This window comes from Rhinatrema bivittatum, chromosome 1 (assembly GCF_901001135.1).
Source record: "Rhinatrema bivittatum chromosome 1, aRhiBiv1.1, whole genome shotgun sequence".
Classification (NCBI taxonomy): domain Eukaryota; kingdom Metazoa; phylum Chordata; class Amphibia; order Gymnophiona; family Rhinatrematidae; genus Rhinatrema; species Rhinatrema bivittatum.
The window spans coordinates 421,619,977-421,647,199 of NC_042615.1; the positions used below are offsets into that span (position 1 = coordinate 421,619,977).

General features: G+C 43.2%; 1 protein-coding gene across 1 annotated transcript in view; it reads right to left on the reverse strand.

The window, feature by feature from the left end:
• The window catches only part of LOC115080968, a 312,075-nt gene that overhangs the window by 17,670 nt on the left and 267,182 nt on the right, over positions 1–27,223 (reverse strand). The window contains exons 11-12 of the mRNA XM_029585462.1: positions 23,491–23,569; positions 7,735–7,802 (exon numbers count right to left, since the gene is read on the reverse strand). Of these exons, the coding sequence (XP_029441322.1) occupies positions 7,735–7,802; positions 23,491–23,569 (147 nt within the window). The remainder of the gene's footprint in view (positions 1–7,734; positions 7,803–23,490; positions 23,570–27,223) is intronic.

The window sequence follows — 27,223 nt, forward strand, 5'->3', positions numbered from 1 at the left end:
GTTCATGACGCACTCCACTGTTACACTAATTCTTAATACAGTCAGCAGATACAGTACGTTGATGGTGTCCCCAGTGTCACAGGGGTTCTGACTATGGCCATTCTTGGTGATAGGTATTGTTACACCCATAGTACCCAAGGTACATGACAAAGCTCCAAGAGGCTAATTGCAGCCCTTGGATTGGGGTTGTGAATGGCTCACCTCCCTTTCCGCAAGATAATGCAGAAGGGAAGCTCATGGTAATCAAAGATGTCCATGGTGCTCTGCGGTGGTGCCCTGCAGCCTCCGACTGTGTCCACTGGTGCCCACAGTGACAACGGCACTCCCAGTGCCAATAGCATCCTTAGAGCTCACTAGCTTCAACCACACTTAATTGCACAACAGATGCCCGGCATGCACAACGGCATGCAGTGCTATTGATGGTACTCCAAGGGACTGCAGATAGAGACAGCCTGGTGGCACTCCAGATGTACACGGTGCCCAAAGGTGCCGATGGCTCATTGAAAATGTCCAAGGGTCAGCAGCACCGATGGAAAATCAAGGGGGTTGATATTTCTGGCTTGATGGCGTCCATGTCCATGCCTATTTCTGATGCCAGCTGAGACAGCATGCCCATATTTATGGCTCACGCCAGCTGAGACGGTGTCCATGCCTTGCAACCCCAGTGCGTTCGGCATTGTAAGGCAGCTCTGAGCACCCGACAATTGTACACCATTGCTAGCATCTTGATGCCCCCTAGTGCCCTTTCTGAACACCAGCAAAGGGGCTCATTGGTTCCCCCAATGCTTGATAGCCTCGAGAGCCCCAGGCCATGGTGCAACCTGGATGCTTCAGTGCTCCAAAGTGCCTCGGTCGATGGTGACCCTGGTGCTCGATCACACCACAGCTGCCTGTCCGAAGCCCCTATGGTGCTCGAGGGCTCTTAGGACATCCATGCCCCAGCAGTCAATGGCCTCAAGAGTGACCAGGCGCTCGATGAAGCCCTGGTGCGATTGTACTCAATATCATCAAGAGCAGCCACAAATGGCATTGCAAGCAAACACACCTGATAGCCTCCAGGCACTTTGTCAAGGACAGTCTCAAACCTCAATGGCCTCGAGGGTGCACCTCGATGGCCTTGAGGGAAGACTCCACCTTGATGGCCTCAAGGGCTGCCACGTACCTCAATGGCAGCGAGAATGACCATGATGCTTGACAGCCATCCTATTTCCCGATGCAGCACAGACCACGACACCAGTTGGTGCCGCTATCCCAGTGCATCGATGCCCATGATGGTCAAGGAAGCTTGAGTCAATACCGTTCCTTCAGTGCATCGAGGGCCCATAGCACATTATGATGCCTATGCCCTGGAATCATGAATCGACCGCATGTACGGCACTCAACAGTGCCCACAGTCGATGGCCCTTACAGTGTCAATGGTATCGAGGGTACACCAACACCTCAATGGCGTCAAGAGTGGCGTCAAGGTGCTCAATGGCGGTACTGGTCCCTGACACAGTCCTGACATCAACTTGTCAGATCATCGGAGCACTGGTCACACATGTGAATGGGCAACTGTTACCGGGCATGGCACCAAAAGTGCAGCAGCGGTGCTGCTTGCCCAAGTTCCTGCTCACCCTCTCTCACAAGGAGACTGCACTACCATCACTGGCAAGCAGGAGGGGAGGCTACATTGTCCAGGGCTCTTGCCTGTGGAGGTTAGTTTCTCAGAATGTGGGGAGGATGAGCTCTCCCTCCCACAGGAACGTACGGCCCTCGATACCTTCACTGTCTGCGCCTCAATCGATGCCAATCAATCGATGGAACAACATGGAATTCCTGCCTAAGGAGAGCTCAAGTCAGGCAAGTCCCCAGGCTCAGTGGTCTAAACGGAACACAGACTGCACTCTGTCAGTCCTGTCAGCACTAGACGAAGGCACCAAAAACAGGCAGCGCAAGAATTAGAAGTAGACTCTGCCAAGCTGCACAGTGACCAAGGCTCGCCATGCGGCTGGCAGAAAGTTGAAAGGCAGAGAAAAAGTAAAATAAGAAGCAAAAACTACAGTAAGGAAAAGAAAACAACTGTAGCTCCAGAAAAAAAATCACAACTAAATTGGAAGGAGAGAGCAAAGCTGAATACCGTGACCACACGGCTCTGTAGAAAAAAAGAGACTGTGAGACACTGCCTAGGGGGCAGGATGCTAACTACAGCTGCACATGCTCAGTACGGCATGTGTGAAAGCTCTAGAATTCTTTGAGATCAAAAATCCATACTGGGCTCCATCCGATAATGTCACCCATGTGTGAAGACTACCATTCTGCGTGTGATCAGAGAAAATATTTTTTTCAAAATTAAGAGTTTCAGTCTGTGTTTTCTAAAAATAAAGTTTTTCACGCATACAACAATGCATTTTCATTTATTTGTAATGCTGAGGTCTAAAAAGAGAATGCAGATTGAATAATCTACAAGAGGCGCAGCTAGGGTTAGAAAAATTAGAATTTAAAATCATTCAACAATTGTATACAATTGGAGTGCAGCAGCAAAACTGACAGTGAAACAACTGATCACCCGCTTTACTAACTTTCTGAGTCTCTGTTGCTTTACACAGAAACACAGAAGCTATTGGCAAATAATCCTATCCACTGTGCCACTTTCTGCCTTCCTACTGTGTTGCCACAGGTCCTACTCAATCTCCCTTCCTGCTCCTGGCAACAAGGTCCTGTATTGATTTATTTATTTAAAAATTCTTATATACTGTCATAGCAAATGGAATTTGATCAAAACGGTTTACAAATAATTCTAACTTAACAAATCAAGAATAAAATAAAAATAATTTTTTTTTTTAAGATTGAGGAAATAAAATAAAATAAAAGACAGAGCAAGAAGCCGACCAGATGGTAGAGCGTACCATTATGGATAGCCGGATTCCAAGGCTTCCAGGTATGACTGTAGGTGGGTACGAAGGATAATAAGTCTTGCCTGCTGATATTACATGTGTACGGAGGAGGCAATGCATACCATGAGGCATTACTGCTGGGTAACCAGGACATAGAAGGCGGGGTGTGATGCCTTGCTGTACTGTTTGGTAATGTACTGTACTTCTACTGTACTTTTGTGATTAAGGTTCCTTAGCGTTCAACTTTGTTTAGTAATGTTCTCTACTGTTTTTCTTCTCTAAAGTTTCTTACTGGATACTGGCCACTGGGTATTCTCAAGAAGCAATGCATGGGATGGCAAATGTAGAGATATGTATGAAGCCCTGCTAATCGTTGCAATTTGCACTTGTCTGTTAAAGTGCAGTCTTGTACTGGACTTCTCTGTTGTTAATAAACATATTAAAACAAAAAAAAAAAGACAGAGCAAAAATACAATTGGCGTTTGTTGCATATATGCGTTGTGTGATTTAGCCATAGGCAACATAGGCACATGTCTAGAGCGTCATATTCTGAAAGAGCACAAAAACGGACACTATCTCTGTTGCTCTCTGACTCCTGGGGCAAAATCTCCAGTCCCTAAATCCTCTGCCTATGGGCACCATACTCTTAAATCCAGCCCTGTCAGCACCTCCTTTAGCGTTTTAGGATGTTCCTCCATAAGATCCCATAGTCTTGTCTACTTTCAATTGTGCCAGTACTTTATTTCCTCCTCAGTAAATGGAGTTGTGTTTGCTCCACAATCCATTCTGCTCTTGCCTTTTGCCTTTGGTCCACCACCCTCTCCTAGTAGACATATTTGTTCAGGATATCTGCTTTCATCCAATCCATCTCTTCACCAAACCCATCCTCTCTGTTAACTCTGTGTATTCCCTATTTGGTTTTCATCTTTTCACTAAAGAAAAAATTTTATCCCTAACCTTTAGTTAGGCAGCCGACGGTCCAAGTGCAGGAGGTCGCTCTCGGACCCCCGCTGGACTTTTGGCAAGTCTTGTGGGGGTCAGGAGGGTCCTCCAAGACTTGCCAAAAGCCCCTGGTGGTCCAGCGGGGGTCCGGGAGCGATCTGCTGCACTTGGGCCATCGGGCTCCCAGTAATCAAAATGGCGCCGATAGCCTTTGCTCTTACTATGTCACAGGGGCTACCGGTGCCATTGGTCAGCCCCTGTCACATGGTAGGAGCACAAGATGGCGCGGGCCATCCAGTGCTCCTACCATGTGACAGGGTCCGGCCAATGGCACGGATACCCTGTCACATGGTAAGGGCAGCCCCTGTCACATGGTAGGAGCACAAGATGGCGCGGGCCATCCAGTGCTCCTACCATGTGACAGGGTCCGGCCAATGGCACGGATACCCTGTCACATGGTAAGGGCAAAGGGCCATTGGTGCCATTTTGATTAGTGGCAGCCGATGGCCCGGGAGCGGGAGATCGCTCCAGGGACCCCTACTGGACCACCAGGTACCTGTAAAAAGTTTTTTGGGGGGTCGGGAGGGTGGGGGAAGCTAAGGGATTAGTTTTAAAGGGTCTATAAAGAAATATTTCTTGAGTCTACCCCCTTTCACCCTCATTGCATGACCCCTCATTCTAGAACCTGCTTTCCATTGAAAAAGGCTCACCTCTTGTGCATGGAAACCTTTGAGATATTTGAATGTCTCTATCATATCTCCCCTATATCGCCTTTTATCTAGGGTATGCATGTTTAGATCATTAAGTCTATCCCCATATGCTTTAGAACAATGACCACTGACCATTTTAGTAGCCACCCTCTGGATCGACTCCATCCTTTTATATCTTTTTGTGTTATGTTACTCAAAATAATGTTGAAAACAAGTGGTCCAAGGACCGATCCCTGAGGCACACCACTAATAACATCCCATTCCTCCGAGAGAGAAAACTCCATTTACCACTACCCTTTCTCAGCTCCCACCTGTCTTCTTCCTTCTGTCAATGTCTTTTTATTGAATTCTACTTTTTTTCTACACTTTCTTTCTTCTTTGGAAAGCCATAGTGGTCACTTCCTTACATGCCTGACACAAATATTTATTGCCATTTCATTACTCTTGTATTGCTGTCCAGAGTTTTTCTGAGCCTCTTAGATCCCCTGCTCCTGACAAAGGCTTCTTAGCATAATCAGTTATTTTCTTAAAGATAGCTCTTCTGAGGTCTAGGACTCTTGTTTTAGTATAGTTTGTTTCTGATTCAGTGTTTACATTGAGCCACAAAATACGATGATCACTGGGCCCCAAGCTGTCTCCTACTTTGACTTCAATGACAATGTCTCTATTTGTCAGTACCACATTCAGTGCTATACTGTCTGGAGTAGGCTCTTCAAATGTTAAGAAAATCCTCTTGCAATAATTCCAGAATTCCCCTACTTCTAACTGATCCAGCAGGTAGCAATTTCAAATACAAGTCCTCCCCATTAACAGCACCTCGTCCTTGCATGCTATCCTTTGGATGGTTTCTGTCATGTCCTTATCCATCTTATCCCCTTGTAATGGCAATCTATAGATTATGTCTACATACATGTTAGATCCCTTAGGTTTCTTCAAGACAACCCACAGCAATTCTCTTCCCTCCCTTCTCATAAACACTGCTCATTGGGCAAGTCACTCCTATCTATGCCCTTCTCCTTTACCACAAACTCCCAACCCTGTGCATTCCAGCTGGCTGCACCGTATGCTTGGAGTAGACTTCCTGAGTTGGTGCGTATTGCTCCCTCTCTGACCTTATTCAAATCCAGTCTAAAAACCCATCTTTTTGAAACTGCTTTTAAATTTCAGCCCCTGATTGTCCTACTTACAGCATTATTGATTTTAACCACTGTCTTAATAAATGAAACGTCCAAAGTTTCCTTTGCCCTATATGTCTGTTTTGATTAGATTGCAAGCTCTACAGAGAAAGGACTGTTACTTATGTGGTTCTGAATTGCACTGCATATATCTGGTAGCACTTATAATAGTAGCAGTAACCCAGCTGCTCCTTTCTCACTTGGCTTTTATTTGGCCTCTAACATATTCAGCAATTACTCCCTCTTTTCTTTTATGAAAACAGTATACCCTGACATATCCACCTCCCATTTAAGATATCACTGAATCATAATTCAGTGACTGCAGCCACATTGATGACCTCTTCCATCGTGGTGCTTTTAGAGTTATGATTTTGTTACGTTTCCAGCATTTCTGCAGATAACTTTCCAAATGATTTTTCTGCCCCCTCTCTTATTTCCTGTCTCTTCCTTTTGAAGAATTGTAGCAATCCCCCTACCAATACCTGACCAGCCCCCTTACTCTCCTGTAGCCACACTCTTCCACTTCCATCCACTATTTTAAAAGGGTTCCAATTTACTACTGCTCAGGTGTTTCCACCTGCTAACACAGGGCTTTCTGTACAACTCCCTATTCTCCAGACTTCATTTTGATTCCTATGTGCCCTTCTTGCCTTTAGGCTTTTGCTAGTATCCTGTGATAAACTCAGTTTAAAGTTCTCCTCAGTAGGCTGGTGAGTCTATGAATAAAGGCAGACTCTTTCCCTTATTTAAATGATGTATCCTGTCTTTATTCGACAGACTTTCTTCTTCCAATTTCACACTTTGAGCCATAAAAATAAAAGACATCCCAAAGCCTTGTCAACTTCATCCACAAAATCAAATGTTCATCTGCAGGATGATTCTGTCTCTTTTCTATGCCTTTACTCCTGACCGAAGGGATAGACCAGAACACCATCAGTGTCTCTGCCTCTTTGGTATTATCAGTGCTACGTAGTGCTTTCCCGATCAGCTCAGGTTCATATATTCTTGCATGATTGATGCCTACAGGATTGGGGGGCGGGGTTTGCCGACAGTTCTGTTATATATCTGGGTTTCAGGTACCTGGCAGGCAGCACAAACTAGTCTGGAAATCATATCTGTTTGGCAAATGGGTGACTTTGCAGATCACTGCTGCTGCACCAGAGCTGGAAACAAATATCAGCTATTGTGATATGCCAGAGGCCCAATAACTTTCAAATTTTCATTAAAAGAAAGTTACATAAGAAGTTTAGGGGCGGATTTTAAAAGGCGCGCGAATAGCCTACTTTTGTTTGCGCTCCAGGCGCAAACAAAAGTACGCTGGATTTTAGTAGATATGCGCGGAGCCGCGCGTATCTGCTAAAAACCTGGATCGGCGCGCGCAAGGCTATGGATTTTGTATAGCTGGCGCGCGCCGAGCCGCGCAGCCTACCCCCGTTCCCTTCAAGGCCGCTCCGAAATCGGAGCGGCCTCGGAGGGAACTTTCCTTTGCCCTCCCCTCACCTTCCCCTCTCCTCCCTAACCCACCCGCCCGGCCCTGTCTAAACCCCCCCCTTACCTTTGTCGGGGGATTTACGCCTCCCGGAGGGAGGCGTAAATCCCCGCGCGCCAGCGGGCCTCCTGCGCGCCGGGCCGCGACCTGGGGGCGGGTACGGAGGGCGCGGCCACGCCCCGGACCGCCCCGGGCCGTAGCCACGCCCCCGTACCCGCCCCCAAAACGCTGCCGAAACGCCGCGACGACCGGGCCCGCCCCCGACACGCCCCCCTCGGAGAACCCTGGGACTTACACGAGTCCCGGGGCTCTGCGCGCGCCGGGAGGCCTATGTAAAATAGGCTACCCGGCGCGCAGGGCCCTGCTCGCGTAAATCCGCCCGGTTTTGGGCGGATTTACGCGAGCAGGGCTCTGAAAATCCGCCCCTTAATGTATAACCAAAGAGAGAGCACACAATACTATTGGAAAATCTATAAATACAAACTGTAGCAGCCCTGAAAGTGCCCTTTTGATTGCTGTAATCCAAAAACAACTGAACTTACTTGGATTCTTGAGAGGTGACCGGGAAAGTCTGTGACAAACAATTATTCTTGTTACTTGGCCCTGAAGACTGGTCCATGTAAGAGAAAAATACTTGATTATACTTTTGGCATTTTCATATTTCATTGATTGGTTTTTAATTCTTTTCATGCTACTATTTTATTTCTCCTTGTACATTTTTTACCACTTAAACATAGGAATGTGGCAGGATCTTTCAGAACACACTACATGCCCTTAAGTTACATTCTAATTAGTTAAAAAATCACGAGTTTCCATCTCCCTTGCCCTCCTCCCACTTTGCAGAGCTGGGATTGGTTGCAGTCATTTTGTAATGTGAAGTGTGGTTAGATTTAGATCAGGACAAACACCAAGTAGTAAATATGTATGTTTTTTCCTCCCTGGTGAGGCCTCCCTGCCTCATCAGGATTTTACTTGTTGACGGGAAACCAGGCTGGATTAGCAGGTTCCTGAAACTATCAATTATTTATTTATTTATTCAGGTGCTTATATTTCATGTCCTTCAATCAACAGTGCTATAGTAATAAGATTACATTTGGATTTCAACCTCACTGGCAGCCAATGTAACTCCCTTAATACAGGTTGGATATGATCACTCCGACACAAGCCCATTAAAATACAAGTGGCTGCATACTGGATAAATTGCAATACATGGAGCAATTTGTTGGACAAACCCACATAAGGGAATTGCAATAATCTAACTGCCCCAGAACCAAGGCCTGAAGTGCAGTTCTGAACAAGCCTCTTGGTAGGACATGTTATATCAACTTTAGTTTATAAAAAGCAGATTGGGCCACTGGATGAACTGAACATGCAAGGTAAGTAGAGAATCTAACACCTCACCCAGATTCCTTACCTCAGTTAAAATAGACAAATCAATATTCTCTACAGTTATGGAAGGAACCTCAGACAACAATGCTGGTGAATCCACCCAAAACAATTTTATTTTTGTAAGGTTCAGTAGTAAATCATTATGAGCCAGCCATTGCTTAATTCTCAATATGCAAAACTGAAGAAATGTCACTGGAAATTTACCCTCTTCATCACATGGGATAAATATTTGCACATCATCCACATAAATAAAATATGTCAACCCCAACTCCTTTAACAATTTTCCCAAAGGGGCAAGTTAAAGGTTAAAAAGAGCGGGCGACAATACAGATCCGTGTGGAACATCCAGGTCAATGTCATACCACCTTGAACAAGAATCCTGTTGTGAGAGTTGGCTGCAAAGAACTGCAGCCGGACTCCTCCACCTACCGGCACGGCCAACTCTGCCTCCTTGGGCCCGGGAGCCTCATTACGGCCGGCGAGCTCCGCTGTGGCCTCCTTCTCCGGTGCTCTCCCCGACGCACTGCGCGGGATGGCACACCGCCAGCGCCTGCTCGGGCCTGCTTCCTGACCCCCGGTTTCCCATGCTGTCCCCTTTTCAGGGGACAGCATGGGAGGGGCCAGGACTCCTCCTCCCAGCCCTGCAACTATTTAAGGCAAGGCCTGCTCCATAGGCCTTGCCTTGGCTATTCCTGGCTCCTGTTCCTGTGGGAATTCCTGTTGGCTTGTTTCCTGGTTCTTGTCTTTCGCCTGCCCTGGTTTCAGGACCCTTGCTTCGCCTGACTATGTCTACGCCTGCCACGACCCTTGCCTGCCTGACTACAAGATACACTGCTGGCCAAGACCCTTGCCTGCCACACCACAAGATTCATCGCCTGCCTGAGACCCCACGTAAGTCCAGCCGGCCCTGGTATCCAAGGGCTGAACCTGCAGGGAACGAGGACTGGTAGTGGTGAAGCCCCTGCGGGGTCTCAGGTCCCCACTAGCCTTGCCTGCCGTCGGAAGGGAACCTCTGGGGATCCTCCAAATTGGCTCTCGCTTCCGCTGACCCAAGGATCCACTCTCGTAACAAATCCCCTATTTGAACCCACTTTTTTCTCCCATGTGAAAAAGAATTCAAACCATTGGAAGAACTTCCAATCTACACAACAAAACTTCCCTGATAAATCTACACAACAAAACTGTATGATTTACTGTGTCAAAAGCACCCAACGCATAAAGATGAATTAAAATACCCGCCCTACCCTGGTCCAAATAACGTAGTAAGGTATCCATCAGAGATCCCAATAATAATTCAGTATTATGTCTTTTATGAAAACCAAATTGGTTTTTTACCAAGGTGGGCAAATTAGAGACTGGTAGAAAATTAGAGAAATCACTGATCGCTTTACTATTATTTTTTGTATCAGCCTGACAGTTATCTACAGATTTTTCAACACAAGAAGTCACCTTCCAGAACAACTAAAAGAGTTCAAGTAAGATCTGGAGACTCCCATCTAGATCGCTAACTACACGGGACCAGGATACAGGGCTGGGTGTTTGGGAAGAATCTGAATTCCTCCGGTAGGACTGTTCTTTCTGTGTTAGGGTGGGATCCCTGTCATAGGAATCCCAAATAGGCTGCTGGGAGAGCTTTTTTGCACATTTATCATCATCATGGGAAGTTCTACCAAGTTGCTGAAGTAAAGGACACCTACCCAAGCATGTGACACCCTACGTGTAATAAATTCAACTGTAACTGCACATTATTTGAAAGATGAACTTTAATTTAACTTTTAACAATCAGTAAAATTATTATTTAACACCCAATGCCTGGTCCTGACTATTTTGAACAAGCACACCCCCTCCAGGAGATACCACAGCTATCCACACACACAGGATGTTTACACCACTGTCTGGGCCATAAATGAGAGTCTCCCCATAAAAAGTATCCACCTCTGGGATAGAAAGCTCAGGATATGTGAAGAGTACTAACTGAAGAAGCCCCTGAAGTTATATGTTTGTGTGCCCTGAAAGGATTTATCACTTTCAACTAACAGTTACATAAATTGGCACCCAAGGAACGTGAGGACAGTGGAGATATGTGATTGTGTGTTCCAGAAAAGAAATGTGAATTTCGGCATATGTAGATTGTTCTTAGAAGTATAGAAAATGAATCAGCAAATGTACATCAAAATGGCAGTCATTCCCATGCTTGGGCATCAGCGAGAAAGGAAGCATGCCAAAGAAAAATCCTGTCCAACATATACGTCTGACATCACCATAGAATATCAGATGTACGTCCAATAAAGTATTATAAAAATGACAGCATGCTCGCGACGTCATCCTCAGCACGAGGGACAGTATGGCATGCGTATGCACACCAAGTGATTGTCAGCTTAGGCCATAGAAACATAGAAATGATGGCAGAAAAAGACCAATCGGCCCATTCAGTCTACCCAAACTTATTTTCCCATACTTATCTGTTTCACCGACCACCAAGTTCAGAGCCCTTGTTGGTAACTGATTCAAATTTCCTGCCACCCCCTGCCATTGATGCAGAGAGTAATGCTGGAGTTGCATCAAAGGTGAGAATAAGACTTAATGGTTAAGGGTAGTAACCGCAGCATCAAGCAAGTTACCCCAAAACTTGTTTACCCAGACTGCACAGATCAATCCCTTGTTGGATGTTGTCTGAATGTAAATCCTCTTTTCCACATTTCTCCCTGCCGTTGAAGCAGAGAGCAACGCTGTATATGCATTCAAAGTGAAGGATCAGGCTTAATTGGTTTAGGGTAGTAACCGCCGCAATAAGCAAGCTACCTCCACGCTTATTTATTTACCCTGATTGTGTAGTTCAGTCCTTGTTGGTTGTTGTCTGAATGCAAATCCTCTTTTCCACATTTCCCCTTGCCGTTGAAGCAGAGAACAATGTTGGAGTTGCATTAACCGTGTGAAGGCTTATTGAGTAAGGGTAGTAATCACTAGGTAGTAGCCTCCATTTCAGCAAGCCATCCCCATGGCTCTTCTCTTCATTCCCATCCTCCAGCCTTTATGGATCCACAGTGTTTATCCCATGCCTCTCTGAAATCCTTCACAGTTTTAGTCTTCACTACTTCCTTCAGAAGGGCATTACAGGCATCCACCACCCTCTCTGTGAAGAAATACTTCCTGATATTGGTTCTGAGTCTTCCTCCCTGGAGTTTCAAATCGTGACCCCTAGTTCTACTGATTTTTTTTCCAACGGAAAAGGTTTGTTATTGACCATGCATCATTAAAACCTTTCAAGTATCTGAAAGTATGTATCATATCACCCCTGTTCCTCCTCTCCTCCAGGGTATACATATTTAGGTTCTTCAATCTCTCCTCATAAGTCATTTTATGAAGACCATCCACATTTTTGGTCACCCTTCTCTGGACCGCCTCCATCATGTCTCTGTCTCTTTGGAGATACGGTTTCCAGAACTGAACACAGTACTCCAGGTGAGGCTTCACAAAGGCCCTGTACAAGTGGATCATCACTTCCTTTCTCTTACTATATATTCCTCTCTCTATGCAGCTCAGCATTCTTCTGGCTTTAGCTATCGCCTTGTCACATTGTTTTGCCAACTTCAGATCATTAGACATTATCACCCCAAGGTCTCTCTCCTGTTCTGTGCACATCAGCCCTTCACCCCCATCAAATACATGTTCTTTTGGATTTCCACATCCCATATGCATGACTCTGCACTTCTTGGTATTGAATCTCAGCTGCCATATCTTCACTCACTCTTCCAGCTTCCTTAAATCCTATCTCATTCTCTCCACTACTTCCGGCATGTCCACTCTGTTGCCGATCTTAGTATCATCCACAAAAAGACAAACCTTACCTTCTATCCCATCCGCAATGTCACTCACAAAGATATTGAACAGGACCTGTCCCAACACTGATCCTTGGGGCATCCGCTTAACACCGCTCTCTCTTCAGAGTAAGTTCCATTTATCATCACACATTGTCTTCTGTCCATCAACCAATTTGCAATCCAGGCTACCATGTTGGCACTCACTCCTAAGCTTCACATTTTATTCACAAGCCTCCTGTGCAGGACCGTATCAAAAGCTTTGCTGAAATCCAAGTAGATGACATTGAGCGCTCTTCCTTGATCGAATTCCCTAGTCACCGAATCAAAAAAGTCAATCAGATTTGTCTGACAGGACCTTCCCCTGGTGAATCCATGCTGCCTCTAGTCCAGCAATTCTTCTGACTGTAGGTAGTTCACTATTCTTTCTTTCAGAAGCGAATCGATTACTTTTTCCACCAACGAGGTGAGGCTAACCGGCCTGTAGTTTCCAGCCTCCTCTCTGCTCCCACTCTTGTGAAGCGAGACCACCACTGCTCTTGTCCAATCACTCGGCACCACTCCCGTTTCTAGGGATTTATTGAATAGGTCACGCAGCGGACCGCCAACACATCTCTGAGCTCCCTCAGTATTCTGGGATGAACCTCATCAGGCCCCAAGGCTTTTGTCCACTTTCAATTTTCCTAGCTCTTCCCATACATTCTCTTCTGTAAATGGAGTTTCATCTACTCCACTCCCCTCCAGTTTCTTGTTAACTAGCGAAGGTCCTTCTCCAGGGTCCTGTTTAGTGAACACTAAACTGAAGTATTAGTTTAATATTTCTGCCATTTCTTCATCTCTCCACACATTGATCCTTTTCACCTTTCAGTTTCACTATATCACTTTGGACTTTTTTCCTTTCTCTGATGTATCTGAAAAATGTTTTGTCACCTCGCTTTACCTCTTTGGCAATCTTTTCTTCTGCTTGACTTTTTGCTGTCTTTATTACTTTCTTCGTCTCCACCAGATATGCTTCCTTGTTATCCTCCCTTTGGGATCCTTTATAATTCTTAAACGCTGTTCTTTTAACTTTTATTTTAACAGCCACCTCCTTTGATAACCAGATAGGTTTCATTTTTCTCTTGCTTTTCTTTACTATTTTAACATATAGATTAGTTACCTTGGTAATTGCTCCTTTTAGTTTGGCCCACTGTTGTTCCACATCTCTCATTTTCTCCCAGCCTTCTAGTTCTTCCTCCAGGTACTTCCCCATTTCAACAAAGTCTGTGTTTTTGAACTGCAAAACTCGGGTCTTCGTGCGACTTCTTCGTATCCTATTTGTGATATAAAACCATACTCTTTGATGATCACTAGTGCTGAGGTGGGCTCCCACCTGCACATTAGAGATATTATCTCCGTTAGTGAACACTAAATCGAGTATAGTTCCCTCCTTCATGGATTCCATTACCATTTGTTTGAACAGAGCTCCTTGCACGGCATCCACTATCTCTCTACTACTATTAGATTCTGCAGAAGGGATTCTCTAGTCTACACCTGGCAGATTAAAATCTCCAACTATCGAGGAAGGACCAAGATGGCCGCTACATAAGATGTATGGAAGGAGTTCTCTTTGGCGTTTGAGATTTCTTTGAACTTCACCAGAGATTTATGGATTACCTTTATCATGCCGCACACAAAGTGCAAAGCAAAGCTTAAAAATAATATTCCCGCTAAAGAGGAAGGAACCCAGCAAACTAAAATCGAGAGCTTCTTCTAACTCACCCCGAAAATGCCGGAGGCGAGGGCCGCTGAGGGAGAGAACCAGGAGCTCAGTTCTCTCTCTAAGGCCGAGGAGATCTCGCTTAGCCCGGGAGCCTCTGAGATGCCAACACCACCGCGAGGTCAGGCGGGGTTGGAAATGGAGGAAACATCGTAAGCTCTGATGTCAAGGAGGAGAGAGCTGCTGTCCCCTGAGCCTGACGGAGGAAGCGGAGAGTTGGCGAGTGAAGGAGGTGGAGGAGCTCTGTTTGGAGGGGTTACCTCCATGCCTAGGCCCCCAATGGGAGAACCGACACGGGACATCGTTAAAAGTACTACACTTCAAGAACCGGTAATATTACAGCCAGGAACTGTGTTTTCTTTACAAAACCCCCCAATTGTCAAGTTAGATTCACTATGGAAGGCATTAGTCTCCATAGAATCTGCTATTTCAACATTAACACAAGCATTCTTGGAAATGAATAAGAGGGGTTTAAATACTGAGAAGGCTATGAACTCACAACAAGAAAAAGTGGTGAAATTGGAAGCAAAAATAATAACAATGGAAAATATCCAGAGTAACTTAATTAGATCAGAAGTTATTGCTGAGAAAAAATTTGAGAACATAGAGAATTCTCTTCATTATTTAAATCTGCGGATTGTAAATTTTCCTTTCGTGAAGAAAACAACTCCGGTGGAGATGTTTAAAGAATATATGGTGGAATGTTTAAAGATTCCTAAGGAAATAATGCCAGTGGTTACCAAAGCATTTTTTGTATCTAGGAAGTCTTTGATTTCAAAGGGTGCAGAGGAAGTACAGGAACAACAAACATTGAATATTTCTGAAATGATTGACATGTCGTTGCATACAGAAATTCAAACAAGGGGAATACCTCTTGCCTCATTCGCATTTGAGCAGGATAGGAATCTTGTCCTTAAATTTTTCTTCAGAAATAGAAAAACCCAGTATCATGGGCAACATGTTTGGATATATCTGGACATTGTCCACTCTACATAAGAGTGAAGGAAAAAGTTGTTGCTCATGAAAACTGAGGTGATAAATTGTGGGGCAAGTATGGTGTTAAGATACCCAAGTAAATGTTTATCAAAATTCCAAGAAGAAAAATATGTTTTCTTTGAACTGGAACAACTAAGGGGTTTCTTAGATGGGAAGGGTTGAAGTGTGATACTAATGAAAGTAGGGGGATTATCTTATGTGACGGTTTATTACTTTTTTGGATATTGATGTAAAAAGAGCTCTTTAATTTATCTATATATACATTTTGGTCTCAAATTTCCTTGGTTATCAGAGATCTGGATTAGTGAGAATTACTATGGAATTTTTGCCTAAGGAGAAATGTTATGTATGATCTCTATTCTTTTGATATATGATTGTAATATATCTGAAATTGCAAAAATTAAAAATTAAAAAAAAAACTCCAACAATCACCACTTCACCCTTCTTTCCCATCTTTTGATGTCTTCAACCAGGAGAATTGACCGCCATATTCGAGACCGAACTCAAGAGGGTAAGAGTCCTCGAAAGTCCACCTCAGGAGCTAACCATCCTAAATCTGTGCCAATTGTCTCAAGCCTACCATCTGCTGCCTTAGAAGAAGACGAGCCTATGCAACTAGGCCAAATTCATTTATCTTCTAAAGAAAGACGTTTTCGCAAACGCATGGGGTTATGCATGTATTGTGGCCAATCATGCCACGCCGTCCAAACCTGTCCCATCTGTCCAGGAAACTGATGGGCCTACGATCTGCAGGAGGACTTCTCCTAGGCCTCACCTCTCTAACTCCTCCATTATCTTTACCAGTCTCACTACTCTGCGAAAGCCTTGAATTTCAGACCCTCGCTCTCATAGACTCCGGAGCCGGAGGAAATTTCATCTTAAAACACTTAGTAGAACATCTACGGATTCCTACCACACCAATAGCTAAGTCATTGCTATTGTCTTCAATCCATGGGGAACCACTTCCTGGAGAAGTTTCATTGATTACCCAGACCATTGGCCTGCGCACCGGAGCTTTACACTCTGAATCCATTTCCTTTCTTGTATTGGAAAAGGCCATGTACCCAGTGGTACTTGGACTGCCTTGGCTACAAGATCATATGCCACAGTTTGATTGGGCCATGCTGGAATTATCCCAGTGGGGACCTGGCTGTCATGGTCGGTGTCTCGCGGATGTCTTGCCGCTAATATGCATGCCCACTACACCATCATTACCTGGCTTACCTCCACAATATGCCTCCTTCCAGGATGTCTTCTCTAAACAAGCCATGTACATAAGTGCATCCTCTGTTATTCAAATCAATTACTACTAACCCAGAGGAACTCGGCACAATTTAATGCCAAACCAATATTATGTAATAATTTTATTTCACAATCATATCAAAAATACATTTTATAACAAATCATGCTAAAGTGCTATAAACAATACCCACATTAAAATGCTCACATCATACTTCCATACATACCACACATACCATCACAACTCACAACACACTATTAAAATACATCATGTACATTAACAATGCCGATAACAAATCTTATATTCCCACAATATTACAGCATATTATATTTCAAAAAATTTCTAATTGTTACAACAGATACCCAGTATCTACAATTTGTTAACAAATATCATATTATTTTATTCTAAATTAAACAATAATATCAAATGTTATAACAGATACCAAGTATCTACAATTTATAAACAAATAATAACATGATATATTATTTCAAATTGGACAATATAATACCCGACGGGATACCCGTTTCACCCCTTCCTTGGGTACGTCGGTCTGTACGAAGATAAATATGTGTATACTTCGCGTTATTTCTCGTATACTTTTTTGTATAGGAGGTATATCGATGATCTTTTCTTTATTTGGGGAGGTAGCGAAGTTGATTCAAAACAATTTGAACAATATATGAATTCGTGTGATTCAAATTTGAAATTTACTATGCAATACAGTAGGCATCAATTACCATATTTGGATATTTTGGTGAAAATTCATAATAACAAACTTTGTACATCTGTGTACATTAAGCCTACAGATAGGAACACTACTCTGCACTTCCATAGTTTTCACCCAAAAAAGTTGAAGGAAAGTATACCAATCAGTCAGTTTCTGCGTTACAAACGGATTTGTTCCACTGTAAATGAATTTAAAATCTGTGCGGAGGGGTTGAAGGAAAAATTTAGAGAAAGAGGTTATCCTCTTAAAACCATTAAACATGCTTATAAAAGGGCGTTATATGCTAACCGAGACAACTTACTGCTCCCTAGTCCTCGTAATCAGCTGAGTAGATCTATATGTACATTACCTTTTTCTACGAAGTCTCATTCAATCAAACAAATTATCTTACAACATTGGCGGATTTTACAATCTTTACCTGGGTTTGAGGAACCCCCCATTTTCGCTATGCGTAAAGGAATGAATGTGAAATCATTACTGTCTAGAACAAGGTTGGGGCAAGTACAAGATAATTGGGGTCAGACTAAATGTGGAACTTGTTCCGTGTGCCAAAATGTGTTGGAGATTAATGAGTACAAGGTACCTCACTTAGCTCATTCACATTCTTTAAGAGGAAGTTTTACGTGTGCGTCCACCATGGTTATTTACGCAATTATTTGCCCATGTGAGTTGATATACATTGGATATACGAGCAGGCAAATAAGGCAACATATTATTGAACACAAAAGCAGACTTAGGACACGTAAAAGCGGAGCTCCATTGGTGTCTCATTGGGATGCTGTTAAACATAGTCTTGACGATCTTAAGTTTTTTGCTGTCCAACAGTGCCACGTACGCCAACAAGGCGACGTGAGTAATATCCTCAGGAAGATTGAACAAAGATATATTTATACATGGAGGACTGTTCACCCTCATGGATTGAATGATATGATCGAGTGGGAAGCTTTTTATAATACTTAATGGGAGCAAGTTATACCTTCGTGATCTATTTATTCAATACCTGCGGTTATGATGGTTTGAGGGGTGTTTTCCGGTTTGAAGGTGGCTAATTGTTTAGGCTTCCGACGTAAATAATGACGTATGATTCAGGTTATTTAATGATTGGATATGGGGGTTAAATAGACGTATGTTACGCATTCATGGCAGCCTTCCTTCAGAAGAGCCGGGCATGGCGGCGGCGTCTGACGCAGTAAACTTGAAGGTGCGATATATACAGATGGAGACTGATTTTAAGTCTTGGTGAGGTAAGATTTTGTAGTTTTGTAAGATTTTATAGTTTTTGTTTAAGTCTTCTCCGGTAAGCAAGTTAATAGTTTTCTGTCAGGGAGTGCAACTAGTGGGGTAGGAGATTGGGGTGTATTAGGACTGAATGTTTTTTAACGGGGTTAGGAAGTATGGTGTATATAAGATAGGAGGAAGCGAGTATTATCATGGTAAAAACATCAGTTTTCGTTGACTAAGGGTAATATATTGTTTAATGATTTGATGGCTCGTCAAATTGTGTGGTATGAATGTTTAAAACGTTAATAATATTTGTTTGTGCTGATAAAGGGGACACCAAGTGTAGGTGAATTGATGGCGAGGTATATGTTGTGACATGAAGTATATTTTAGATAGCGTTTCCGTTTTCATAGGTCGGTTATGGGATATTTGAATTAACTCATGGTATTTAATGATTTTATGCAGGTTTTCAAAAAGTCTTTGAACCAGTTGTGGTCATTTTTTCATGAAAATTTAACGATGGATTGACAACATATTCTATGCAAACCTGCTGTTGCGAGTTAAGCATTTATAAATCATTGGGGAAGCAGCTCTTTCGTGTTGAATAGACCTGGTTGGTATGGTGTGTTTAAGGTGAAGGTGCACAGGGTGGACACACCTGTCATAAATTGGTTGTTTATCTTAATCATATGGTATGTTTTTTGTATAGTTTTAGAATTCAATGCTATGTGCAACTGATATCCACACAATGAACAGTATGGAATTCAAGTATGGACATTGAATAATATGTGTTATGAAGACGTTAATACATGTTGGTCATTTGAATAACACAGCAACTTTCCCTGAAGAAGCCCCAAGGAAGGGGTGAAACGGGTATCCCGTCGGGTATTATATTGTCCAATTTGAAATAATATATCATGTTATTATTTGTTTATAAATTGTAGATACTTGGTATCTGTTATAACATTTGATATTATTGTTTAATTTAAAATAAAATAATATGATATTTGTTAACAAATTGTAGATACTGGGTATCTGTTGTAATAGTTAGAAATTTGTTTAAATATAATATGCTGTAATATTGTGGGAATATAAGATTTGTTATCGGCATTGTTAATGTACATGATGTATTTTAATAGTGTGTTGTGAGTTGTGATGGTAATTGTGGTATGTATGGAAGTATGATGTGAGCATTTTAATGTGGGTATTGTTTATAGCACTTAGCATGATTTGTTATAAAATGTATTTTTGATATGATTGTGAAATAAAATTATTACATAATATTGGTTTGGCAATAAATTGTGCCGAGTTCCTCTGGGTTAGTAGTAATTTCTCTAAACAAGCAGCAGATGTACTTCCTCTGCACAGAGTTTTTGACTGTGCTATAAACCTGAAACCTAATATGGAGCCTCCAAAGGGAAGAGTTTACCCTCTTTCTGCAACTGAAACTAAGGCCATGTCCGCCTATATACAAGAGAACCTTCAAAAAGGATTCATCAGATCCTCAAAAACCCCCGCTGGTGCAGGATTCTTTTTTGCAGGGGAAAAGGATGGTACCTTACGTTCCTGCATCGACTACAGGGGTCTGAATGAAATTACCATCAAGGACCGGTATCCCCTGCCTTTGAGTTCTAAACTATTTGACAGACTCCAGGGAGCCAAGATATTTTCTAAAATGGATCTCAAAGGAGCTTACAATTTGGTGCACATTCGTGAAGGAGACGAATGGAAGACAGCTTTTAACACCAGCGACGGACATTTTGAATATCTCATCATGCCCTTCGGATTAAGTAACACACCTGCAGTCTTTCAAAATATGATGAACGACATTGTTAGAGATCTGCTAGGGAGTTAGCAATCTGTTATAATCCGCTATGCTGATGGGAGGAGCAATCAGATAGCAGTAGCAATCTGATGTATTCCATAGGAGGAGTTAGCAATCTGTTAGAGATCTGCTAGGGAGTTAGCAATCTCTTATGCTTCGACTCCTGAGAGGGGAGGAGTTAGTAATCTATTATGTGTGAGCTCCTCTGGAAGGAGGAGCTAGCAATCTGTTATGGTTAAACTCCTATGAAGGGGAGGAGTTAGCAATCTTGTTAGGAAAGCTCTGTGTTAGTGCTAGGAGTAGCAATCTGTTGTGTACTAGCTCCTGAAGGAGGAGGAGTTAGCAAGCTGTTATGAATCTCCGTACAGAGTTGGCAATCTGTAGGAATCTGCTCCTGTGGAAGGAGAAGTAGTAAAGTGATATGCTCAGCTCCTGTAGAGGGAATAGTAACAAACTGTTAATGAATCTGTTGCTGAAGACTCCTGGTAGGAAAGGAGTAGCCATCTGTGACCAGCAGAGTGCTTGGAGAGGACACTCAGCTGTAGAGGAATGTAGATAGGTGAATCCTTGGGCCGATGGCAGATGACTGCACCCCCAGGAGGATATCCTGAGAGGGACCACCGGCTAGGCTTGAGTATGGAGACACAGATAATTCTTTTATTAGACAGGTTAGTAGAACCACCAGAGGTGGCAGTAGTGAATTGCTATGCCCGGCAGGGCTGAAGTCCCTCAGGTACTGGAACCGTAATCCCAGGGTAGCTGAGCTGTAGAGAAACTATAGATAGTGAGTAGATAGGTATGCTGTGTTCATAGCCAGAACTGGATGACAGATCTCACATAAGGTCTTTAGAAAGCTCAGTAGCTGGAAAGGGTTAGGCCCTCGAGGAGTGAGTACCTAGTTCCAGGGAAAGCTCTGAGAGAGCGATGGTAACTCACAATTGACTTTATCTGTGATAGCTTCCAGGCAGTAGAGAATCTTCAGAGTTTTCAGGAACATGGGCCTTCGAGGAGCGAGTACCGGTTCCCATCGGCAATCTGAAATAGAGAAAAGAGAGCGAGACCCCCGAGAAGCGGGTACCCCTGGTAAGTCCGAGGAGGCAGAGTAGCTTAGGTAGCGAAACCCTCTGCTAACTCGATCCGTTAGCAATTTCTGCGACCTTTTATATTGGAAGCGGATGACGTCAGTTCAGGGAGATGCCCCCGAGGTTCGCGCCCTTGCTGGTACATCATTCGGAGTGCGCGCACGTCCTACATCATCAGGAACATGGCGGATCCATGGCAGATCCACAGCGTTGTGCCGCTCCGGGAATGCCAGAGGAAGACGGCAAGAAGACACTGCAGCACCAAACCGTCCATCAGGCCCAGAGGGAGTTGCCACAGTGGTAAGGAGGGCGGAGTGAGGGCGTCGAGCAGCGACGTACGCAACAGACATCTTACGGGACACTATATCAATGTGTAGTAGTATATCTTGATGATATTCTGATCTTCTCACAAGATCTACAAACACATCAAGAGGACGTCAAGAAGGTACTAAGACGCCTGTGAGAGTACCACTTATACGCAAAACTAGAGAAGTGTGAGTTCCACAAGGAATCTGTACCCTTCCTGGGCTACATTGTTTCTAAAAATGGGTTTCAGATGGATCCTAAGAAACTAGAAAGCATCCGGGATTGGCCCCAACCTACAGGCCTGAAGGCACTGCGCCGCTTCTTGAGCTTCATGAACTACTACCGTTCCTTTATTATGAACTACTCAACATTGATGGTCCTTATTTTTTAATCGTTTTGACATTGTACTTAAGTATTGCTCCGGAGACAGAAATACCAGAGCTGATGCCTTGTCACGCTCTTTTCTCTCAGAGGATGTGCCTGAAGAACATCAGCACATAATTGACCCGAAGAAAGTCATCTTGGCGACTACAAATTCTGTGCCCGCTGGTAAGACCATCGTACCTAAACACCTCAGGAAGAAAGTGCTCTTTTGGGTGCACGATTCCAAGCTGGCTGGCCATCCTGGTCAACGCCGTACCCTGCTCAAGATTCAAAAGTTATATTTGTGGCCTTCGATCAAGAAGGATACCCTATCCTATGTGGCATCCTGTACCAACTATGCCAAGAATAAACCTGCTTCTGGCCAACCGTAGGGTTTGCTGCAACCTCTGCCAGTTCCGGCATCTTGACAATTCAGAGAATGCTGTTTGAATGTGCTTTGCTTTTGGAATTAGCCGATTCTTCCCTAATGTCTGTGCTTCTTCCCTAATGTCTGTACATCAGTCTGCAACACCTAGCTTTAGACTAGATGGTCACTGTGGCGAGATATTTTATTTGATTATACTGAAAAAGTACATATGTGTGTGGGAAAGGAGGAATTAGAAAAATAAAATATAAAAATATTTTCTATTTAAGTAATGCTATCAGTGTACATAACAGAGTGCATGATTATTTTCAAAATGCTAATATCCCTGTCCAAAAGAGCTTATACTCTAGATAGCAGCCCAGGGAAGTAATGCGATTTCCTCAGTTAATGAGTGGTGGAGAGGGGCATGGCAGCGTGGTCCGTGTTTGGACATGGCCAGGTATGAAATATTGAAACGTAATACACAGGAAGCCAGAATTATTGCTGATGTGTTGAAAGGAAGCACTGGAATCAAAATGTACATTATATTCCAGTTCAATTCTTACATTATTTCAATCTAGATTCTGTAATAGTCTCCTCAATTTTCTCAGAGCTCATCTTAAAAATTCACATGTAATTCTGAGCTCACTGATTCTCTCTTTTCAGCACATCCCAGTTATGACATATGTTTAACAAAAAATGTAACCTCCGAATTTTTGTATGCCTTTTACTCCATATATTATCCTTCATGATTGACTCCCTCCTCGGCTGATCCGGTCCGGAGTTTGCCCTGTGGTATGCATGGAGTTTTAGTTCTGATTTCTCTAAGAGAAATATAATTACATTCTCTTCATGCAATGGGGAAAACCCAGGTCTGGATTGAGTTGACCTGAGTGAGGTGGCAGCCCTAGGGAATCTTGCTGCCATTGCTAACACAGAAACATAGAGGGTGATAGCAGATAAGGAACGTAAGGCGCACCGAGGCGACCCAGTTTGCTTCTGTTTGCAATGCACTTTCAGTCTACCAGAGTGGAGCTAAGTGTATGTCCTGGAGGAGGCACCCACTAGAGCCTGTGTGGGGAGGGAAGTCAAATTGGGAATATAAAGAGGGGAAAATGCCTAAACAATAAAGAAAATCAATTTTAAAAAATCATACAAAAATCTGTGTCTACAAGGTAATTTGTTAGTATAACTAAGATGGCTCCTACCTCTTGTACAGTGGAGACATTTGCAAGATCACGGATGACGTCTGAGGAATCCTTCTCATCAACACACATACATTGTACACTAAATCAAAAAAATATCAGTCAAGTTATAATCATATTTTTTTTCCATATTCATAATGCCAATGGAAAAGTACTAGTCCGGAGAAAACTACAAAGATGCCCCTCAATAAGCATGTGAAAAAGAAGCAGTTGAGATAACATCTATGTGCAGATGAATCTAAAAGTTCTGCTAATGGCATTGGCCCACAAGTGAATTATTTTCTCCCCAGGATAAGATGACTTAACCAAAAGATCCTGTACTTCATCCAAGGCATGGAATCAGGGCCACTTTTACCACTACAGGAGCCTGGGAAAACATTTGTGGTTGGGCCCTCTTTTCTTTTTTTGCAGATGGGACACATCAACCATAATATCTCAGTATGCACACATGATTCACTATTGTCGACAATTGGCAACAAAAGCTTTCATATCAAATGCGTAGATGTGAGATCTATCAAGCCAGCTTACTAGATGGGGATTTAATCATTTGAATGTGTCATTTGTTGACAGAACTAGTTGCATCTTTTTTTTTTTTTTTTTTAGTAGATGTCATTAAATGCCTTGCATTCTGGGCTCCCTGTTATGCAGGAGGCCTGAGCAGGCTGCTCCTTTTGCCCATAGGAAACAGCAACCATACATAGAATATTGTAGGTGACAGGCAAGAGCACACAAGCTTTGGCATACAGGCACATGTTCTCAAAATAAATAAACCTGTTAGCTGGCAGGCAGTTATCAGATTGATATTTTGAAAATCTTTTATAAGCTTACGGCTTTAAGTACATATGAAAAAATTAGCTTGGAGAAAATATTTTTCTAAAAGTTAAGAGTGTTGGTCTGTGTCTTCTGAAAATAAAGTTTGTCATTTATACAACAATAAATTTTCATTTATTTTATTTCACTAAGGCCTAAAAAGAGACAGCAGACTGTATAATTTATAAGCGGCACAGCTAGGGTTAGAAAAATTAGAATTTAAAATAATTCAACAATTGTATATAACTGGAGTGCGGCAGCAAAACTGACAGTGAAACAACTGATCACCCGCTTTACTGACCTTCTGAGTCTCTGTTGCTTTACACAGAAACACAGAAGCTATTGGCAGATAAGTGCCACATAGTCCTACCCAGTCTGCCACTTTGTGCCGTCCTACTGTGCTGCTACAGATCCTAATCAATCTGCCTGCCTGCTTTTGGCAATAAGGTCCTTTTGTGTTTGTTCCATATATGCATTAACTATGATTTAGCCATAGGCAAGATAGGCACATGTCTAGAGAGCTGTATTCTGAAGAGCCCAAAAACTGACACTATCTCTGCTGCTCTCTGACTCCTGGGTTCAAAATCTCCTACCCCTAAGTCTTCTACCTATGGGCACCATAATCTTCAATCCAGCCCTGTCAGCACCTCCTTAAGCGTTCTGGATGTTCCCCATAAGATCCCATAGTCTTGTCTATTTTCAATTGTGCCAGTATTTAGCAAAATTGCTTACCTTGTAATAGGTGTTATCCCAGGACAGCAGGATGCAGTCCTCACATATGGGTGACGTCAGTAACGGAGCCCTAGTGCGGGAAAACTTCTGTCAAAGTTTCTAGAAACTTTTGACTGGCAGCCTGAGGCTACTGGGCATGCTCAGCATGCCATGATATTCTCTGCCACAGGGGTCTCACTTCAGTCTTGTATGTAGCAATAAGCATTAGCAAAATAAGATTAGAAAAATAGGAAGGCCCAACTCCGCGGGGTGGCGGGTGGGTTCTGTGAGGACTACATCCTGCTGTCCTGGGATAACACCTATTACAAGGTAAGCAATTTTGCTTTATCCCAGGACTAGCAGGATGCTAGTCCTCACATATGGGTGATTAGCAAGCTAGAGGCTGAGTCATTTAATATGAAGGCAACAGTGATGTGTTGTTGTGGAAATGAACCAGCCGAAGAGAGCATGAATTTGGTTGCAGAAGGAGTTGGGTTTAAACTGGAAATAAGTTCTTTAAGACAGATTGTCCATAGGCTGAATCTTGATTTCCCTGCTTGTCCAAGCAGTAATGAGCTGCAAAAGTGTGAAGAGAAGTCCATGTTGCTGCTTTACATATGTCAAGTATTGGCACTGAACGGTAGTGTGCTACTGAGGTTGACATTGCTCTTACTGAATGTGCCTTTACTCGCCCTTGGAGAGGAAGGCCTGCTTTTTCATAGCAAAACTGTATGCAATCTGCTAGCCAATTGGATAGAGTGTGTTTACCCACTGCTTTACCTGGTTTGTTTGGATCATACGATACAAAGAGCTGATTGGATTTCCTGTGAACTGCAGTGCGGTTTAAATAAAAGGATAGAGTACGTTTACAGTCCAAAGTATGCAAGGCTGCTTCTCCTTGGTGAGAGTGAGGTCTTGGAAAAAATGTGGGTAAAACTATGGATTGGTTCAAGTGGAATTGGGAAGGAATTTTGGATGTGTACGGAGGACCACTCTGTCAAGGAAAAACCTTGTGTAGGGCGCGTACGTGACCAGCGCTTGTAATTCACTAACTCTTCTAGCTGATGTAATGGCTATGAGGAAGATAGTCTTCCATGTGAGAAATTTAATGTCACAGGAGGCTATGGGTTCGAAAGGAGAACGCATAAGTCTTGTTAATACCAGATTCAAGTCCCATTCTGTGACTGGAGGTCGAATTGGTGGTTTGAGTTGAGTTAAGCCTCTCATAAATCTTCTGTCGAGAGGTTGTGTGGAAATTGGTGCATCTCCTACCTTATTATGGTAAGCTGAGATTGCACTTAAATGAACTCTTACGGATGAAGTCTGAAGACCAGAGTCTGAAAGATGGTATAGGTAGTCTAGTAGTGAGGTAATGGTGCAAGTGAAAGGATCAATGTTGTTTTGCTTGCACCAGTAGGTGAATCTTTTCCATTTGGAAGCGTAATTCTTTCTTGTGGAAGGTTTACGTGAAGCTATGAATACTTGCGAAATATGAGTTGAAAGATTAAGTGGTTGCAATATCAAACTTTCAACATCCATGCTGTCAGGGATAGGGACTGAAGGTTGGGATGTCGTAACCGGCTCTGATCCTGAGTTATGAGAGTGGGAGCTATGCCCAGTCGAATTGGATCCCTGACTGAGAGATCTAGAAGTGTGGGGAACCATACTTGTCGAGGCCAATACGGGGCTATGAGTATCGTGGACCCCTTGTCCTGTTGTAGTTTCACAAGAGTTTTGGTTATGAGCGGTATTGGAGGATACGCGTATAGTATTTTATTTATTTTATTTATTTATTTAAAGTCTCTTTTATACCGATGTTCGTTTGCACATCGCATCGGTTCACAAAAAACAAAAACTTTTGGGCGGAGCCCTTACATATAACAGCAAAATATAAATAACTTTTGGGCAGGGCCCTTACATGTATGGCTCGACCTAAAAAAAGATGACGGAGCGTCCATTTATATTGGAGTGGTTTACAGGCCTCCAATCCAAAAGGAAGAGCTGGACAGAGATCTGGTTGAAGACATCCATAAGATAGGTAAGAAGGGAGAAGTGGTGATCGTGGGTGACTTTAATATGCCAGATGTAGACTGGAAAATCCCATCTGCAGAAACTAAAAATAGTAGAGCGATAGTGGATGCCATGCAAGTATCTTTGTTCAAACAAATGGTGTTGGAACCCACGAGAGAAGGAGCTATACTCGACTTAGTGCTCA